This window comes from Rhipicephalus microplus, chromosome X (genome assembly GCF_043290135.1).
Source record: "Rhipicephalus microplus isolate Deutch F79 chromosome X, USDA_Rmic, whole genome shotgun sequence".
NCBI lineage: Eukaryota > Metazoa > Arthropoda > Arachnida > Ixodida > Ixodidae > Rhipicephalus > Rhipicephalus microplus.
The window spans coordinates 101,058,877-101,077,849 of NC_134710.1; the positions used below are offsets into that span (position 1 = coordinate 101,058,877).

General features: G+C 43.3%; 1 protein-coding gene across 5 annotated transcripts in view; it reads right to left on the minus strand.

Annotated features, from left to right (window-relative positions):
- LOC119176302 (bromodomain-containing protein 7) overlaps positions 1 to 18,973 on the minus strand; it is a 116,437-nt gene that overhangs the window by 79,732 nt on the left and 17,732 nt on the right. For 4 of the 5 annotated variants that reach the window (XM_075877334.1, XM_037427514.2, XM_037427515.2 and 1 more), the window contains exons 2-3: positions 15,304 to 15,662; positions 10,121 to 10,359 (exon numbers count right to left, since the gene is read on the minus strand). In XM_075877334.1, the coding sequence (XP_075733449.1) occupies positions 10,121 to 10,359; positions 15,304 to 15,662 (598 nt within the window). Of the gene's footprint in view, positions 1 to 10,120; positions 10,360 to 15,303; positions 15,663 to 16,127; positions 16,236 to 18,973 lie in introns of all 5 variants that reach the window. The other variant, XM_075877335.1, reaches the window with a different exon arrangement.

An 18,973-nucleotide genomic window follows, 5' to 3' on the forward strand; every position in this document is an offset into this window, starting at 1 on the left:
AACGCATGTTCTAACAGCAATTCACTTTATGGAAGCTGCTATACAGGACGAAGTTTAACATCCCAAAGCAACTCAAGCCACGAGAGACACTGTAGCGGAAGGCTCCGCATTGTGATGCTGTATATTGACAAGTACCAGTACGATTGCCAATGTCTAAATACTTGCCGGCAATATATTAGAGATACCTACCACGTTGTTGCAGCCCTTATAAACAATATACAAAAACATATACCAGTTTTCTTTTGAAGAGTGTTATTTCGCGTATAAAAGTGCGCCATGGATCTATGTGTCTCACTTGTTTTTAGGCAATGCGCAAACCTGCTGTGGAACCTTTCAATAAAACTGCGTGCCAAAGCAGATTTGCAGTCATACAATGAACAACCAATTTACACTAATTTTCCTTTTACTTGTAACATTCAAATATAAATTTATGCAGCAAAATATTTTTTCCTTGATGAATGTTATATCGGGAACGCATGTTCTAACAGCAATTCACTTTATGGAAGCTGCTATACATGACGAAGTTTAACATCCCAAAGCAACTCAAGCCACAAGAGACACTGTAGCGGAAGGCTCCGCATTATTTTGACCACTTTTGATTTATCGTGCACTGAAATGGCACAGTACAGGACCCTCTAGCATTTAAGGGGAGATGCTACTCGAAAAAGGATTTTCTTTAATAAGAGTCTGAATTTAACACAAATTGGCATACTAATAGAGTTTTTTCTCCTCTTTTCAAATATGTCATTTATTTTCATGTAGATTGCTTGGTTTTCTTTCTGCAGGTCAGATACTGCAAAATTATGGCCATTGTTATGCAACAATTCTGACCTATAAAAATTTGAGATAAAGCATGCAGATATAGCTGACTATGATCCTTTGGAACTGTAGAGTGCAGAAAACTATATAAATTTTGTGTGTAAAAAGGTGAAATACAATAATAAAATAGAAAAATTTACTATGGCTCTAGTTGCCAAGGGCTTTCAATGTTATGTATTTTTGAAAAACATAATCAAGCAGCACTGACAATCTGAATAGATACTTGCACTTTATGGGCCTTCATCATGCTATGTGCAAAATTTCATAGAGGTATGACAATTCTAAGTATACGAACTAGCGTGTATAAGAAGCACAGATCACACAAAACTGCAAAAGAAGAAAAACGCATTTGAAAGTTTGAAACCTTTTTTTTTATCACAGAGTTGTTAGAAATGCATAATCTTTGGCCATAATGTTCAACAGAATTTTGAAAAGCACTGCAAGTTACTAAAACTGTCCTGCAGCATAGGTTGTGCCCTCACGGTCCTTGCGAGCACTCTCTTCTAGCCGTGCCCTTTTCACTCCACGACGACGGTGGGCCCTTGCTTCTGCTGTCAGACGCTCGGACATTCTCTTGATGCGCCTCGCATCGCGGGAATCACTGAAAGTAACTAGATCTCTAGATGGCAGTATGTTGAGCCCTTCCAGGATGTGCTCGAAAGTAGCATGACCTTTGTTGAACCACAGGATTGCCATAGCTGCGGCAGTCTCGACAACCGTTCGGGAGACAAACTTAGTCTTGGGGCAAAGTAGCCAAATTTTGCTGTTCAGGGATTCCGATGCGTTCTAGGTTTTCCCTTTGATGCATCGAGCAAGGAGCTTCTCATCCGTTAGCTGCTTATAAATGGGCAAAACAGCCAATCCCTGTGCTTTTGTCAGGAGAGGTGTGTGGCGTGGTGCAGGTTCATTAAGTGCTTCAGCGCGTTGATGTTTGCACCACGACTCTGTTCCTGCAGGGCAAAACTTGTGGCTGCCAGCATTGTCAGTAGAGCATGAGTGGAAGTAATAAGCCCATACAGCAGTGTACATATCCTGTACACTCCCCCTGTTGCTTGTTATGGCAATCTGATAGTATGTTTGGAGCTTCTGAATGGCTGGCTCTTTCATTTTCTGCCCTCGTGGTAATGGCACATGCAGCTTCCGTAGCACGGTGCCAAGTCTTTTGGCCACATGATTAGTGCAGTCTTCTTTTTCTATATTGACAGCACCATAGACTTTTGACTCTGCAACTGCACTACAGTCGACTTTCATTAATTCAAACTCGAAGGGACCCCTGGATTTTGTTTGAATTATCAGGCTGTTTGAATTATCAGAAGTTCTCATATATGCGACTCTGGGTAAGGTGACAGCACAAATTATGATCAGACATCTATATTCACACTTTTAAGCATCTCTAGATCCTAACTACACAAAAACAGAGAGCGGTGCATGTATGGTCAACAAGTTTATTGACTATCTACTGCTGACTAGACCTTTTAAAAAAATCATGGATGGTCAACTGCTTATTTGCCACATGCGCATTTAGCACAAAGCTCTCGATGCCAGTAAGTGCTGCCAGTTGATTCTGAGAGTTTTCTGTTGTTGTCAGAAATTTTCTCACTTCTCTCAATGTACTGGAAAGCCTGTGCAGTTGTCACATTTTCCACTTCCGGTTCTTCTTCACTTTCACTGCTGTGTTGTGCTGGCAGCACCTCTGCCACCAAGTCGAGTGTGTCCTCCCTGCACACGCACAGGTTATCATCAGTAGCTGCATAACTGTCGAGGTCGGCAGCTATGTTGTGCGCTTTTAGAGCAGACAGCACTTGGCTTTCATCGTCGCCCTCAGTCTGCAAGCAGTCAGATGAAGTGGCAATGCTGCAGCCAGGTATGCGGAAGGCATGCTCGAAGCAGTTCCTTATTGTTGCTGATGTGGCAGCATTCCATGCGTCGGCGAGCATGCCCAATGATGAGAGTAGTGTGACACTGTAAGGCATGGAATTTTCCATACATATCAGCATTCTCTTTAGCAGTGTTTTCCGGTAATTAAGCTTCAAGCATTTGATTACCCCTTGATCCAGGGGCTGGAGGACAGCTGTAGTGTTAGGAGGCAGAAATTCAAGGCGAATTGCTTCCAGCCCCTCCACGTCGCCGTGCGCAGGGCAGTTATCAACAATGAGCAAAATTTTCCTTTTCGCTCGCTTCATTTGCCCATCCAGTTTGCGGAGCCAACCCTCGAACAAAGCTTGCGTCATCCAGGCTCGCGTGTTTCCGTCATATGCAACTGGGAGTGTTCGGATGCCTTTAAAGCACCTGGGACGCTTTGACTTGCCCACAACGAAGAGTTCTGGCTTGTGACTTCCGTCCATATTGGCGCAAACCATGACGGTTAACCGTTCTTTGCTCAGCTTTCCGCCAGTGCAACGCTCTCCCTTGCGACACAAGGTTTGATCGGGCAGGCACTTAAAAAACAGCCCCATTTCGTCGGCATTATATACATCAGCCGGGGAGTATTCAAGCAGCAGGCTTTGAAGTCTAGTCTGCCGCCAGTCAGAAGAAACAGCTTCATCGACCACTGCTGCTTCACCACTCACTGTTTTGAAGGAGAGACCATGGCGTTCCTTGAACCGAGAAATCCAGCCATCGCTGCACTTGAAATCTTCAATTCCCAAGCGCAAGGAAAGTTCTTCAGCTTTCTCTCGTAGGATTGGCCCATTTATCGGTAAATTGGAGCTCCGTGCGCGCTTGAGCCAAAGAAGCACGGCGTTTTCGCGATCCGGGTACGCAGCTTCCCTAAGCCTTTTCCGATCGGGAGCGAAGCGGCTCGCGTTATTCTGCAGCTTGTCTTTGGCTTTCAGAATGGTTGTGAGAGTACTTTTGGTTATTCCATACTTCAGTGCCACTTCGGTCTTCTTTACCCCAGCGTCGACTTCTTGGATAGCGGCCAATTTCTCTTTTAGGGGTAGTGTCCGATATTTCCCTCGCGGTGACATGGTCGATCGAAAAATGCGCAGCACGTAAGAAAGACGGGCAGACCTGTACGCATTCTGTGGGCAGGTCACGTGCTTCGGAGTCGGCCGGCGCCACCGGCACGCCGGAAAAGCAGAGATAAGCCGCGAGCCAGCTTCGTAACCACCGGGCCGTTTTTGTTTTTCGTTTTTTTTTCCACCGCGGCGCGGAATGCTGAGAAATGATTGTGTGGCAAAACCTTTTCCCTTGAAGTTTTAAGGCGCTTATTTTTCAATATCAGACTATTATGATAATCATAAGCACGCAAATTTTCAAATATTGCTGGCAAATCAGCAGAAATTTTCCGGTATGGACAGGCAGAAAGTACGAATTAACCGAATGACGAAGTTTGAATTAAGCGGCTTTTAAATACATTGAAAGCATAGCGAGCCAACCAAAATTTTGAATTTTGTATGAATTAACCGAAAGTTCGAATTATCAGAGTTTGAATTATCGCGAGTCTACTGTATATGCTTTGCTGTAACCATCACTCAAGAATGTCATGAAATGCAGTGGGGTGTCATAAGTCAATGTTCTCTGCCAAATGCGCATTGCAGCCTTCGTTTCCATGGCATGGGAGGAACAGTCTGCATTTTTTTTCACAGACTGGGCCATGGAACGCCTGCCACACTTCCTCGTCTGGGCCCATATCCTTGTGCCTACTGCATGTCAGGCAGTAATTTGATATGACCTCGAAGTCTAAGCAGAGGCCAGTATCTAAGGAGATAACTGCGCCAATCCCGTTGTGGCTTTTGTGGCCCCTCTTCTGCCAAGTGCCGTCGAACATAACAGACACATCAGTTTCGCCTGCTACTTCTTTCGTCAACTCTCTGGATCGGCGCAAGTTTTCACTCACAGCTGCCATGGCAGCGGTGTGCACCTTCTTTGCTATCGAAAAAAATCCTCGGTGGTGCATAGGCTTTGGGAGTCCAATAATGGAGCAAAATCTCGACAATTGCTCATGCCCAATGCCGACAGCACGTGCAGCCACCACCGCCTTCACATTTACAGCGAAACTATCTCGGGAGCTCCCACCGTTGGCTCACTCGGCTTCTGCCGTCTGCTGTAACACGCAGTGACGTATAGGAGCACGAAAGAACAGTCGCTGAGCATTCGCTGTTTTCGCAATGAAGTTCGAGGAGCGACGAAAGTCCCTTGCCCTTTCCTGCCGGCTCCCGAACGGCAAGTTTTTGAATACCGCAAGCAGGGCATGCCGCACCTGCCACAAGTGCCGTCAGCAAGAGGGTGTCGCTCAAAACTGTCGTTGCACAAACCTCATCGCGCTGTCTTTCGTCTTTTTCGAAGAAGCCGAGCTTCTTTTCCGAAGCACTGACGAAAGAAAGCGCAGCGTCAATCCCTTCATCGCAACCACTGTCGCTCGCGCACACGTCGATGCCGCCGTCAGGCCTAGCACACGTAGGCGCGTTCTCGTTCGTCGCCGTCGTTCGGGGCGCTTTACGCCGCCTTCCCTTGAACTTGTGCTTCGTTCGAAACTTTTGCGGTCTCACGTCGCACTTTTTTGGGCTTGTCATCGCGGAAATATGCGTAAACGCGCAGAAAAGCAGACGGACCAAATGCCGATGGCCGCCACCAACACAGCTGACAATGACTCGGTAGCCAATGGCGATGCGGCTTAGGGTGCCGCGCGTTTCAAACCGCTCAAACCACGTAATAAAAAGGCCTCGTTTTTATTTTTTTTGCCCACGTATGAAACTGGCGGTCGTCGGAGATGTAAGAAGAAGGCCGGACGCAACTTTCCCAACCGATCGCGATGGCGGGCGGCACTCCGACGGGGAGCAGCGCGCAGTCAAAGATGGCCAATATCGGCGCAAATTCAAGAAATTTTGAGCCACCGCGATGCCTTCGTACACATTTTTTTGCATTTTGCGGTTCGAATTTAGTTTTGAAATTTTCACAGATGAAAGAAGAAGGTTTGAAGATTACAATGCAATAAGAATCAGAAATACAAGAAATTTCGCTAAAAACGCGATTTTTCGACTCGCATCTCCCCTTAACCTCCTATGCAGAAGTTTTGTGCCACTGAAATTGTGACATAGCCCTTGGGCCATTGCTAGCCAATGCAAACATCGGAGATAATCCCACCAAACACACTGGCAAGAAAGCAACCTACTTACACTTTTTACATAGAAATGTCGCAGCTAACCATCAGTCTTCAACCTCTGACAGCAGTGCAACACTATTATAGAAACATAAGGCTAAAGTACATGAAGCAAGCTCTAGTAAAATTAGCACTCTGCAACCCATAGGCTGGCAGAATGCAGTAGGCTTTTGATATAGAAACCAGGAAAATATGTCTCATTTAAGGGAGGATCCAATTCAAAACAAAAGTTTTGTTAATATGTAGTCTAGAGCAATGACAATCAAGGAAGCTTTACTGACACAGCACGGTTGAGTTATTACCTGATTTATTTGTGAATTTATCTATTTTTACGTACGGTCTTTATCTATTTTTACGTACGGTCTTTTTTTTGGTTACTCTTCTTCCTAGTGGATGATGTTTATATTATATGCTGTAGTTAACTTGTGTTTGCATTTATGTATTTTTAATACATTGTTGTATAGCTTAGTATAATTTGTTTAATGTTTTTATATATTCTGCTGCAACCCCCTTTTCCTGCCTTGATCTCGTTTGAGATTGACAGTATTTCTAAATAAATAAAAAAAATAAATAAAATTTTGCTGTATAAATAGGCTTTTACGCTGATTTCAAATATTTAATTAGTTTTATCATAAGCTGCAAAGTTTTTGTTTTGTGCCATGACAATGTGTAACGTACAGTTAATTTTATACGGACTTTTTGATTGATATGTGGGGTTTAACGTCCCAAAACCACCATATGATTATGAGAGACGCCGTAGTGGAGGGCTCCGGATATTTTGACCACCTGGGGTTCTTTAACGTGCACCCAAATCTGAGCACACGGGCCTACAACATTTCTGCCTCCATCGGAAATGCAGCCACCGCAGCCGGGATATGAACCCGCGACCTGCGGGTCAGCAGCCGAGTACCTTAGCCACTAGACCACCGCGGCGGGGCTTATACTGACTTTTTGTGTCCCTAAACTTTTATGGCTCAGAGTTACTAATGGCTCATATTGCTCCACATTAACTGCAGAATGCAAATAACTATCAAGAAAGTGCATATAAGACATTCTAATGAATAAGAAAAAAAAATTGTAATGAGAAAATTTTTAGAATCTTAGCCTATACTAACTGCTTACTTTAGGTTCGTAATAATTACATAGGCGATATAAAGTTTTAAAGGAAATAGCTGCACCCTTCACTTATTAAGAAAAATGTGGGCAAAATTTCATCCCGCCCGCACTATTAGAAGTACCAAAAACATGATGTTCAAACTCAAGAATTTGTCCAAAAAGGGACCTTGAGAAAATGCATTTTAAAAGTATGCAGTCAAATCCCACTATAACGAAGTCCTATAATAACGAAATTGCCGCCAGAATGAATAATTTTCAATTCCCCATCAGCCACACATAGAAAACAATGTGAAAAATGTCTTGTCACAACAAATACTTTTCCTGTATACCATTTCTGCTTCAACGAAGTTTTCGCGAGTACTACCCCGTAAAGAAAAGGAACATGCTTAGGATTACTGCGAAGTTCTGCTATCAACTCGACCATTTCTCAACGGCCCGTCACATCCAGAGCGCACGACCGCATCGAAGACACGCTTTCCGTGACCAAACCATCATCCCGCTAAAGTTATCACCCTTGCGATGCTCGGCGACAGATCGTTCATCCACCATGATGCTGCCAGTGGGTTTGATGCACGTGCGAGCCGCAGCATAATCGCGATCTTCTAAAGAACTCCTGCCATATCTTTTTGACGTCGTGCTCAAAACAAAACTACCGCTCGTCGTTACTAGCCCTGCAATCATGAATGACATCCACGGCGTCGTGAAGGCACACACGCGACCATCGTGCACCTAATCCCATCGTAGCTGCATTCCGCCATAACCGCTGTGAACTCAAATGCGATCATGTCAAACGCGATCACGGGAGGCCACAAAAGTGCACACGCAGTCAACGCGCAGTGATTGAACCCAATATTTCTTGCCGTAATGATGCGATCAAAAATAGCAATAATGCAGTTCTTAAGTCATGCGCACAAATTTAAAACGGAGCTACTGTTTGCCGCAGTCGCTATCGTCGGGTTCATTGATAATGAATAGGATGTGAAGGTGCGCAGCTAAGGCAGCTGTAGATAAAAGGTAGTAAAGCCATAAAATGGCACGAACCGTTATGACTTTCCTGTCGTGTAGTTATGGCCACGGTAGTGCGGAGCTTCGGCACTTTCAGTTGCAGTTTACACTTAGCCTCTAGCGAAGCTTTCGCATGCTCGTTCATGGCAGTGCGCCCTTGGCACGCCCCACAGGTCGTCTGAATATCGTATTTTCTTTTGTATAACCAGCACCGTCATATAACTGGCACTTCCAACCGGGAACTGCGGGAGGAAGAAAAAACTACCCCCGTATTGACGCAAGACCGCCTTTCTTGCATTGCCGTGAAGCTGTGCCGTGAAGCCAACTTGCAAACCAAAATTCTTTCAAAACTTGCACCCCAACCGAAATTTTGCCCCGACCTCCAATTTTCCTGTATATTTTGATCGCGTTATGCATGAGAAAATACGTTCACTCAGTGTGCGGATAGGTACGTCTCAGTCAGCGAGAGTTCAATGCATGCACTTGCTGGGACCAAAGAACAAGTCAAAATTGTCAGATCTTACCAAATATTGTGGTCGATAGATGAAATGTCGCTACGAATTCTTTTCACGCATCCCGCCAATTTTGTTGTAGTGGGATTTCAGTGTAAGTGAAAGTTCATCTATGCAGAAAAGATGTTGTTTTTTTTAGATGATTTCTTCCATCATGAAAGCTTGGCAATCATGATCATTTTGATGGCAAGCAGCCATGCAACACCAGGGGGCTCTAAACAATGAGCTCTTTTTAGTTTTTAGTAGCCACCTTGTGCTCTTTAAAAGTAATTTTAACCCACTTTGAGTTTAATTGCAGTTTTCAGTTATTTTTGTAGTTGTTGTGAAAGTATAGAAGCAACTAAACTTGTGAAATCAAATAAAAACAAAAAATATGTAATTTTGAAGAAAAAAAAAAACGTGTTTTTTTACTCATCCCTCCTTAACAGGACCTCCACTTGTTGAGAGAGGAACAGGGGCACATTATTTAAATACAAAACCAATCATATTAGAGACATTTATTTCAATAAAACAGCAATGATTAAGAGGTTTCCGTATAATGAAAGTCCACTGCAAATGGATATTCATACTTGCTCACTAACAGTTTCCCAGATTATGTACTCCTTCGCACAAATGCATTTACACTTGTGGAGCTCACATTCCCACCTGCATTAATACTTGCCAATTCTCACTACTTTTACGCGTCAGAAAAACATGGCTGGGGAGAGGAAACAGGGAGGAGGAGGATGAGACAAAAAGATATTTTGGACTTGCAATAAAAATAAAAAAGATGTGCTAGTGTTGACTGGAGATAAAATAGGAAAAGACAAGAATTTTGTGGTAAACAGGTACCACAAATCGAACGTGGCATTCAAATACCCCATATCTGAATACCTACCTTCCACATTTCCTGTACAAAGTTTTCTCACCACTTTCAGCCTCTGCTTTCTTCAACTCTTGTTTATTTCAGTTTGATTATTAAGCATGCCAGAACAAGCCTTATAATCCTTGTTATATAACTCTAGCATGCCTGGTATATCATGCCACAGCACTATATAACAGATTAGCTTTGATCCCATGGGGCCCTTTACTATAGTAAGCACCCACGCAAAATTCAGATTCAAACAGGACATCAAATTGTTTTAGTATATAACAAACTGTTGCAAAATTGTTATGTCATGATAAATATGACCTCTAATGTTAACTTTGATAATGCGTTCAAGTTGAAATCACGCCAATATGCTCCGAACTGCAGACCGTGGAAATGAAATTATCTGCGTTACTTGGACCTAAATTGCCCTGTTTCAGAGCGTGAGCACCGTATATGGGTACTTTCGTATTTTACCCGCATCAAAATTTGGCTGCTTCAGCAGAGAACCAAACCTTCAACTTCATGCTGAGAAACACAGCACAGCCGCTAAGCCACCATGGCGAGTCATTTCTACATTTGCATCTATGCAGAAAAGCAACTTGCAAGAAAATTAGAGAAGCTTCACAACATTTCAGCACTTTCTTCCAAGAGCAACATTTCACCAGCTGTCGAAAAAAACATGCTTCTAAAAAACATGCTGGTTCTGAGACTTACTTTTGAAGATTTTTTAGAAGGTAGTCGAGTAGCATCTGCAGGGGACTCTTATCAGACTTCTTTAATGTACATGTGCGAGGGTCTCTCATCGGACGTTCAGCAGGTGGAGGTGACGGCTCAGGCGGTGGTGGTGCCAACTCCTGACGGGGGCGCTTTGTTGTTGGTTGCTCCACCGTATTAGCTACAGGTAGATGTTCTTCATTGCCCAAGGAACATTCATGTTCACACTTCCGCTTCTCCTACAAAAATGGAGGAGAAAAAAAAAAGGAGGGCATGATCAAAACCACCTGGATAAGCTTATCAGAAAGCCACAAACTACCTTAAGAAGGTAACACTTATACAGACTGTCACAAAACGAATACAGAAGTGTCATCCTAAAGTGGTACAACTTCATGTTATACTAAAATGATTAATCAAATTGTTTGCACAGTAATCCATGCACTACTTTCATAATCTTTTTTCACAGCACTACATCTAATGAGTGAGCGATTCTTGCCTTGAAACTTCTAGGTTGGGTATGATTGCTTTGTGTTAGAAAATACTCGTTTTATCACACATCACCTGATGCATTGAAATTCCATCTTATAGTTCATTTATCTATATGAACACATTAAGGGGACACTACATAAAAAAAATTTTTTAATGTTCTCCAAACTATTTATTACTCTTTCACAATTCCAAGAACACCACATTTGCATGAGAAGACACTTGGCAAGCAAGACAATGCATAACATAGAAATTTCCACACCACGTGGTGTGATATGAGAAATTTTGACAGCATCTATATTAGGTTCTACGGAGTTCCTAATCAGTAAAAATGAAGTACATTGTCCTCTGAAGGAGCCATACATTTAACTTTTCAAGTTTCAGGAAATTTCATTTGGCCAATATCACTAGATGAAATAGATGAAGAAAAACACACTTCAAATCTGGGACGTCACATGTGAAGTAATAATAATACCTAGGGTTTAACATATCAGAACCACCATATGATTGTGAGAGACGCTATAGTGGAGGGCTCCGAAAATTTTGACCACCTGGAGTTCTGTAACGTACACCGAAACCCGAGCACACGGGCCTGCAGTATTTTCGCCTTCACATGTGAAGATTTAGGCACAAAAGTTAAAAATGATACTATGGTCTAGACTTTCTCCTCTTCTAATGAACATACTGTGGTAAAATTAATGACATTTGTGTTTTCAGAGTATAATTTATCAATTTCAACCAATTCATTGTTTCACTTTAGTGTCTGTTTAAGCACTTTACTATTCATACCAAACTAGCAAAATGATGCTTTACTTAGTATTACTTTTTTATGGAATGTATTACTGAAAGTATATTTTTAACATTCCCATAGTGTTTTCAAACAGCTTGTATAGCAGTTTATGCACAAAACCTCAACTAAACGAATTCATAGTGTTTGTCCTCGCCACGAGCAGCACAATGAAACGCAAGAAAAATTTTTTTTATTTTACTGAGCTTGAAGATTAACTAAGCTGGGGTTATTTAACGTGCACCCAAATCTGAGCACACGGGCCTAAAACCTTTTCACCTCCATCGGAAATGCAGCCGCCGCAGCCGGGATTTGAACCCGCGACCTGCGGGTCAGCAGCTGAGTACCTTAGCCACTAGACCACCGCGGCGGGGCGTGTAGCGCCGCTTTTCTATAATGTTGTTAAGAGAGTACTTGCCATTCGATAAGAGAGTTACATGCATTTAGTGCTCATAAGCTTACGTATTTACAGTACATCTTATCTTAAATAGCATTATAGTACCTGAAAATTATCAAGCAGTGTTACTAAGTACCAAACTGAAGGCGTTGGGCAGTGGCTATTGCAGAGACCTGCGATCATTGAGCTATTACAGTCTGACATTCCTAATATCAGCAGTGTATGAAGATACGCTACACGCCTCAATGGTGATTTTGTCAACATTTAGCAGAAGTATGATAATGTAATAATAAATAATAATAGTTTCCAACCTAGTGTCCCAGAACGACAATATGATTATGAGACACGGTAATTGTAAAGCTACGAAAATTTCAGACACCTGGGGTTTTTCAATGTGTGCCTAAATGCAAGCACACTGGCCTCAAGCCTTTTTGCTCCAATTTAAAATGCAGTAGGGTTCAATTACGTGACCTGTAGGTCAGCAGTCCAGCACCATCACCACTATGCAGAACAATATGCAGAAACGATTTCACAAGTCCTCATGCATATACAGCTCTAGTACAGATATGCATATTCACTATCTTAATAATGGAAGATTACCTTGAAATGTATGTACTGCAAATGTAAAGAAAGAGTTGCAACAGCAATAGCGGTGGTGTGATCTTAACTTTATGAGTGGCTGCTAGCTTTCCTTCATGTGATAGTGGCGTAAGCAATACACAGCAGACACTACTAAGCATAAAATGCCTTGTTCTGTTTAGTTCAGATGGAATAGGGCCTCTCGCGCCGATTTAAAAAAACGGTATTATATTGATTGCACTTGTAGCAAGACGAAACTGAAAAAAATACTTTTTACCAGCACTCCTCCAAGAACGGCGCGGTTACCCTTCAACAGTATAACTACGGATGTCAACAGCATTTCTTCAACATGTCAGTGTTCCAAACTTATTTTAACTACATGCAAGGAATTTCATAACCCCTGCAGAGCTATATTAAATTACAATACTTTTTCTTCTCTGCAGCCATCTGAAGCTTGCTAGTAGTACCTAGTTTTATAGAGACAGCAGCGGTGAAAGTGAACCATGCATCAGCAGTTGAGTAGCTTATCACAGAGAAAAGTACCACTCGTTCAGCAGAGAATCGGAGCTCTAAAGATGCTAGGTAGGAACAAGAACTATAATGAGAGCCTTCAGAGAAACTGTGTGCTTTTTGCAACTGTACGGTACAAAGCATCCTTGCAAAATTCATGTAACAGGCAATGAATGTACATGCTCAAGAACTTTTCTACCTTCATAAGAAAGTGTTGCATGATGCTAATTAGAGGGACCACAAACGGTTTTGGCTATTTTGTGCGAACACATTGGGCTGGTGGACCAAGTCCTAAGGGTCATTTACAGACCGATTTGAACTCTGCATAAACTGTATAATTTATTACAACATTTTAAAGCAGCAAATCGGTGCAGATCACTGCGACTCGGCCCAACGCGTTTTCAACCGCCCATTAACAGAGCGAGAGGGACCACAAACGGTTTTGGCTATTTTGTGCGAACACATTGGGCTGGTGGACCAAGTCCTAAGGGTCATTTACAGACCGATTTGAACTCTGCATAAACTGTATAATTTATTACAACATTTTAAAGCAGCAAATCGGTGCAGATCACTGCGACTCGGCCCAACGCGTTTTCAACCGCCCATTAACAGAGCGACATGCTCTGACCACTTGACGTCATTGTGGCTGCTGATCTGATTGGCTGTCATGGGCTGTGGAATGCGCAGAAGCAAGAATTAGATAGTCTGGTAGGGCAGCTGCACCTGTCGGAGGAGATATGAACCACACTCCGCTATCTTCATACCTATTGTCGGATGGTGTGCGTGCTGCCGGGCGCACTGTGTGATGGCCTCCGAGACTTGTTGGCGTGCGATCTCGAAGGTCTAGACTAGTAAAAGCTCAAATATTTTAGCTTGCTCATGAGATCCCTGCGATTGCCAGCGATGCCAGCATGCCTCACGAGCTGAGGAGGCCAAGCAGGAGTGAGAAGGACGGTATATTTGGCTGAAGCGTCCTTGGTACCTGACATGTCACTAAATTTATGGTGCGAGTAGTTTGATGATGCCCTAGTTTAAACGCAGACAAAACTTCGAAAAACTATTTCAGGGTCCCTTTAAAAAGCAGCACACGTTCATTTATGCTATTGTGCTTGCTGACATACCGAAAGAAACATTACAGGAACTCAAGCCTCAGAAAATTTTCAGATACTTTTTCACACACTTGTACATCAATGGAGCTGTTCACGAATGACACAAGTTAGATATACAAAAGTCAATAGCCATCTCCTTAAAACGTTCCTGGCATCAAGACTACACTTTAGGCTGAAATTGAATGCTGATGTGTTTGGTCAATTTATTTCACAGAAAATGTCAGTTTCATTGAGTGGCACTACCAACTCCCACCATACTCCTTCACACGCGAGGAGGCTGTCGAACTTCGCCAACTGAAGACCTGAACTTTTCCGAACCTCCCCTTCATGAATAAAATATACCTGACTCATTATACTGATGCCTGTCTAGGCTGTGGCGCTATCCCCACAACTTTTCACGTAAACGTAGAGTGCTCTGCAGCTTACTTCCCTCCCATCCCTCCAATCCTTCGATCCACCCGTACCCCAGAGCAGTGGGAAGGCACCCTTCGCAACGGCACCCCCGAGGTCTGCCGGGCCCTCATTCTCAGGGCCTGGGCTGTCGCAGAGGTTAACATAGGAGTCCTGGAATAGAGACCCTCCCCGTTTTCCTTGAATATTCATAATAAAATGTTTTCATCATCATCGTAGTGTGACAGCAAACAAATTACATAAACTAACGATATTTGCTGTAAATGACATTACATTTGCCGTGGGGCAGGGTTATTACCAACTCTTGACATCAGCGCAAGTTGGCAACCACATGACACGCACTGGACGAACACAAAGAGCTTGCAGTGATGAATTTCATTGTAATGCCGATCAATAGAGCGTTGTATGCTTTAACCACAGAATAACTTTATGAATTAATACGCTATAACTATCAGTTGCACTTGTACAGTGCTACTTTGCCTCATCAGAAAGCAGTTACTCCTCGTACGCGACTCTTAGTGCCGCAACCAAACACTTTACAATTATCTGCTAGCCCATTCAAGTAATAAAATAAAAAAATAAAGAAAAAAACGTTACCCCTCCATGTTTCCAAACGTCTGTTGAATAAACAACATTAATGAAAGCCAATTTCATGACGTGCTGTGCAAGACCTGAAAGCTAAGTGAGAGACATTGTCATTACAGTACCTTGAAGACAAATGCACGAATAATATACATCTGAATGTTGTGACTATGCTATTCAGAGAGTAGTAACGAGGTATTTGAGCGAGTTGGCGATTAATGGTGAACCACAGCTTAACACAGAGATGAGGACAATCAGTCCTTTTTATCGTCCTCGTCTCTTTGTTGCACTGTCTTTAACCACTACTCAAAGTCATGCTAACCTTTTTTTCAGGGTCTTTATGGTGGTGATGGTGATGTCGATGATGGTGGTGGTGGTGGTGCCTGTGCCTCTTTTCCCTGTGTTCTTTGCTGCTGGACTTCTTTTTTTTCTTCTTCTTGGATTTTTTGTGCTTGCTGCTGCTGCTGCCCTCATGAGCGTGACAAACCATGCTGGGGGCCTCCAGACGAAATGCTGCGGGTGCAGCTGCGGCAGCCATAGGTTCCAGCTGCTGCTGCTGCTGCTGAACAGGAGGCACACTGTATGGCGAGGCTACAGCGGATGGTGACGGCACTGGCGTCTGCAACCCACCTGTGCTCCCACCAACCTTGAGAACTAGTTTGAGGGATTTTTCTTGGCGGTCTGAAAGAAAAAAAATGTTGGTAGGCATATATGTGTAAGCTATGTAGCATGAGATGCGCCACCCTAGAGCATATGTTATGGGAATGCACACAGATACAGGACGCCAATGCAGTCTCCCCAGAACAGCTTTGGGCGCGGTGGAGAGCCGCGCTGATCAGCTCAGATCGGACAGATTAAATATGGGCCATCCAGCGAGCTTGGGAGGCGGCTGAGAGACAGGGTCTCTCCACCGCCCCTGGTGCGGCTTAGACCCACGCCTCAATCCGCTGGTTAAATAAAGTTTGCTCACGCACTCACTCATATGTCTGCACAAATAGTTATAAGCAAACTCAAATATTCACTTCCAGACTTTTTTTTTGTCTCAAAAGGTGGGAGTGTAAAAGGTGCACCAGTAAAAAAATGAAAACGAAAAAAAAAAACAAATGTGAACGGTTCCCTAATTTCAAAAAACGTGGAATGACCTACGAGTGAAGTGATATCCACTTCTAGCTGAGGCCCCGCCGTGGTGGTCTAGTGGCTAAGGTACTCGGCCGCTGACCCGCAGGTCGCGGGTTCGAATCCCGGCTGCGGCGGCTGCATTTCCGATGGAGGCGGAAATGTTGTAGGCCCGTGTGCTCAGATTTGGGTGCACGTTAAAGAACCCCAGGTGGTCAAAATTTCCGGAGTCCTCCACTACGGCATCTCTCATAATCATATGGTGGTTTTGGGACGTTACTCGCAGTTACCTGCGAGGGTTTTATGTCCTGCCAGTAGACTGAATTACATCGCTGTTGGGTGATGCTAGCGGTCATTCTTTATTGACTTCCAACATCAAATTAAAAGTATAATTCCTTTTTTATAGGACAAAAGCGCACTCACTGTTACCGATGTGACGAATCTTCTCGTTTTCACCACAATCAAAAATTTTTACACACAGTAGACAGTCCCTTTAAAAGTGAAGAGTTTACCTAGACAGCTAATATCTTCAAATCAATGTGGCTATGCTAGGTGGCTAACACTAACAGCATGACTGGCAGCACTGCTGCCATAAGACTGCTGTATCACAATTTTGATATGTTACAAGTCCAGACACCCTTGCACTAGACTGAGGCTAGACTATCTTTAAAAATTAACACAAAATGAATTCTTGTACGTTTTAAAACTCAAGAAAGTCAACTTCAAGACAGCAAAAAATGGGGAATTTTCCAGCACGCAAAAAAATTCCAAAGCTCTATACCACAACAATCATATCAAACAACATACAATGAATTGGAATGTTCACATACTTATAAGAGAGCAGAAAACTTTGTATGCAGACTTTCCAATACATTTTCTCGTTTGCTTATAAAAATTCATTATTGGAAATTTGATGCCTTTCTTTTACACGCGAGCAAACTTTTCATGCCAAACAGGTGTGCACTGCAAGTGTCACAATAGGAATTTAGTTAGGGTGATAAATTAGCTTGCTGCAGTATAATCAAAGCTCCCTATTACTACTCAAAATGCCCATTATTACCTGTTAAAAACTACATATGAGGATTGTGACAATTGTGCTCACTTGACGAGTCTGTTACATACAACAGCAGCACAAGAGAAGAAACCAACAGGCAGACCCAAGCATATTCTGTTAGGCTAGTTAGTGCATCAGGAATAATAATATAATTAAAGGGCCACTCACCAGGTTTTACAATTTCGAGCTGACAAGCGCAACGCATAGATGAAGCGTTCATGATCACGTCTGCCGAAATTTGCAACGCTACGCGCTGCGGAAATGGGTCAAATTTCAAGATGAACGCTGCTCCCCCTTCCTTTTGCGGGCGCGCGCCCAGAAAATGAGAGCATGACATGCGTGTATGAATGGCTTTCCGTACACGGCAATGCAGTGATGTTGGTTCTCTATGTAGACGACTGTGCCCCGACGTGGCCAACAGTGGCACGTGACATGACAAAAATTATTTAACACAACATGCGTAGTTTGCTTGAAGAGATTAATAAATCTCTAGATAAATAATGAGACGTAATAAGAAAATGTGAGCGTTCTTTTTTTTCTTTTCCGTGAATTGCAACAAGATGGGGGACTAATATGCCGATGTTTTCCATGCGTTCGTGTCCCCGCGATTCCGCGGTCAGCGCGTCGAGCAGACAACAGCCGTGAAACGCTCCAACGCGTTCGCGCACACATTGCGCTCATCTATTCTACCGTGTCAAAGCCAGCGTTTTCGAATTATCCCACAGAAACAGGCAGTAGACCACGACACGAAATAACACTGCATGGTCAACAAAAAGAAAACGTGCACGAGGGTTGGGCTTGTTCGAGCACGTTATGGGCACGTGACCTCTTGGTTGGATGCCGGAGAGAGTAGGGAAAAGATTTGGCTTGCGAAGGCTATGCGGAGTATCGGCAAGGGTTTAGAGCTCGCCTCCTCTCATCCTCGTTTCGCGCCGCTTCAAAAAAAGTTTTCTCAGCCCGTAATGAACAGATTCAAAAAATTTTTGTGGCAAAATGTTCATCGGACACCCAACAACTTCCACGGTCTAAATAAAATTTGGTATGAGGCCTAATGAGTGGCTTCTTAAAGCCAAAAACGGTATCACAAAAAGGACCCAAAAATGGGACAGGCAACCTACATGTAAGTTGAAAAGTATGTCCTGTGCAGTACAATCCACTATAAGAGGGAACACGCAAAACGCGAGTGCGTGGTTGGCAGTCGGCTAACTGATGGCGGGATTTCGAAATGTGGCACATGCACATTGGTTCATCTAAGTGCTGCGTTGCCCATGTCATCTGCTACTTCTCTGCCCATACTCTCGGCATGCTCTAGTAAACTGTGACCCGTCGCGCTTTTCATTTTTCCACAGTAAATAAAGTAAAACCAACTTGGCCTCCGCTTCTTTAATAAGTCAATGCAGTTGAATCCACTTCTAACGAAAACAGTTTCAACAATACATTAATTATAACAATGAGACGCTGCTCGGCCGTTAACTTTTGTATGTTTTCTATGGTGAAATGACCCGCTTACAGCAATGTCTGCATGCCGCATTATCAGTTTAAAAAAAATGATTCTTGCGATTGAGTGTTCGTGGGTAATAGAACGCGAAATCCTTCAAGCAGAAGAAGAAAACCAGACATTCGAGCAGCTTAACCCTCACCCACCACCTCCCAGCTCCCCTTTGGATTTGTGGTAAACTATACCACATAGTGGTGTGACACTGCGACAAAGCTGACTTTTGAAATCCGCTACGAGGTGGAAGTGGCGGTGGCTTCTGTTAAAGAGGAACTCCTGTGCATTTTCAACCACACTGAGATAATGCTCTTTTCAAGTTACTGACAG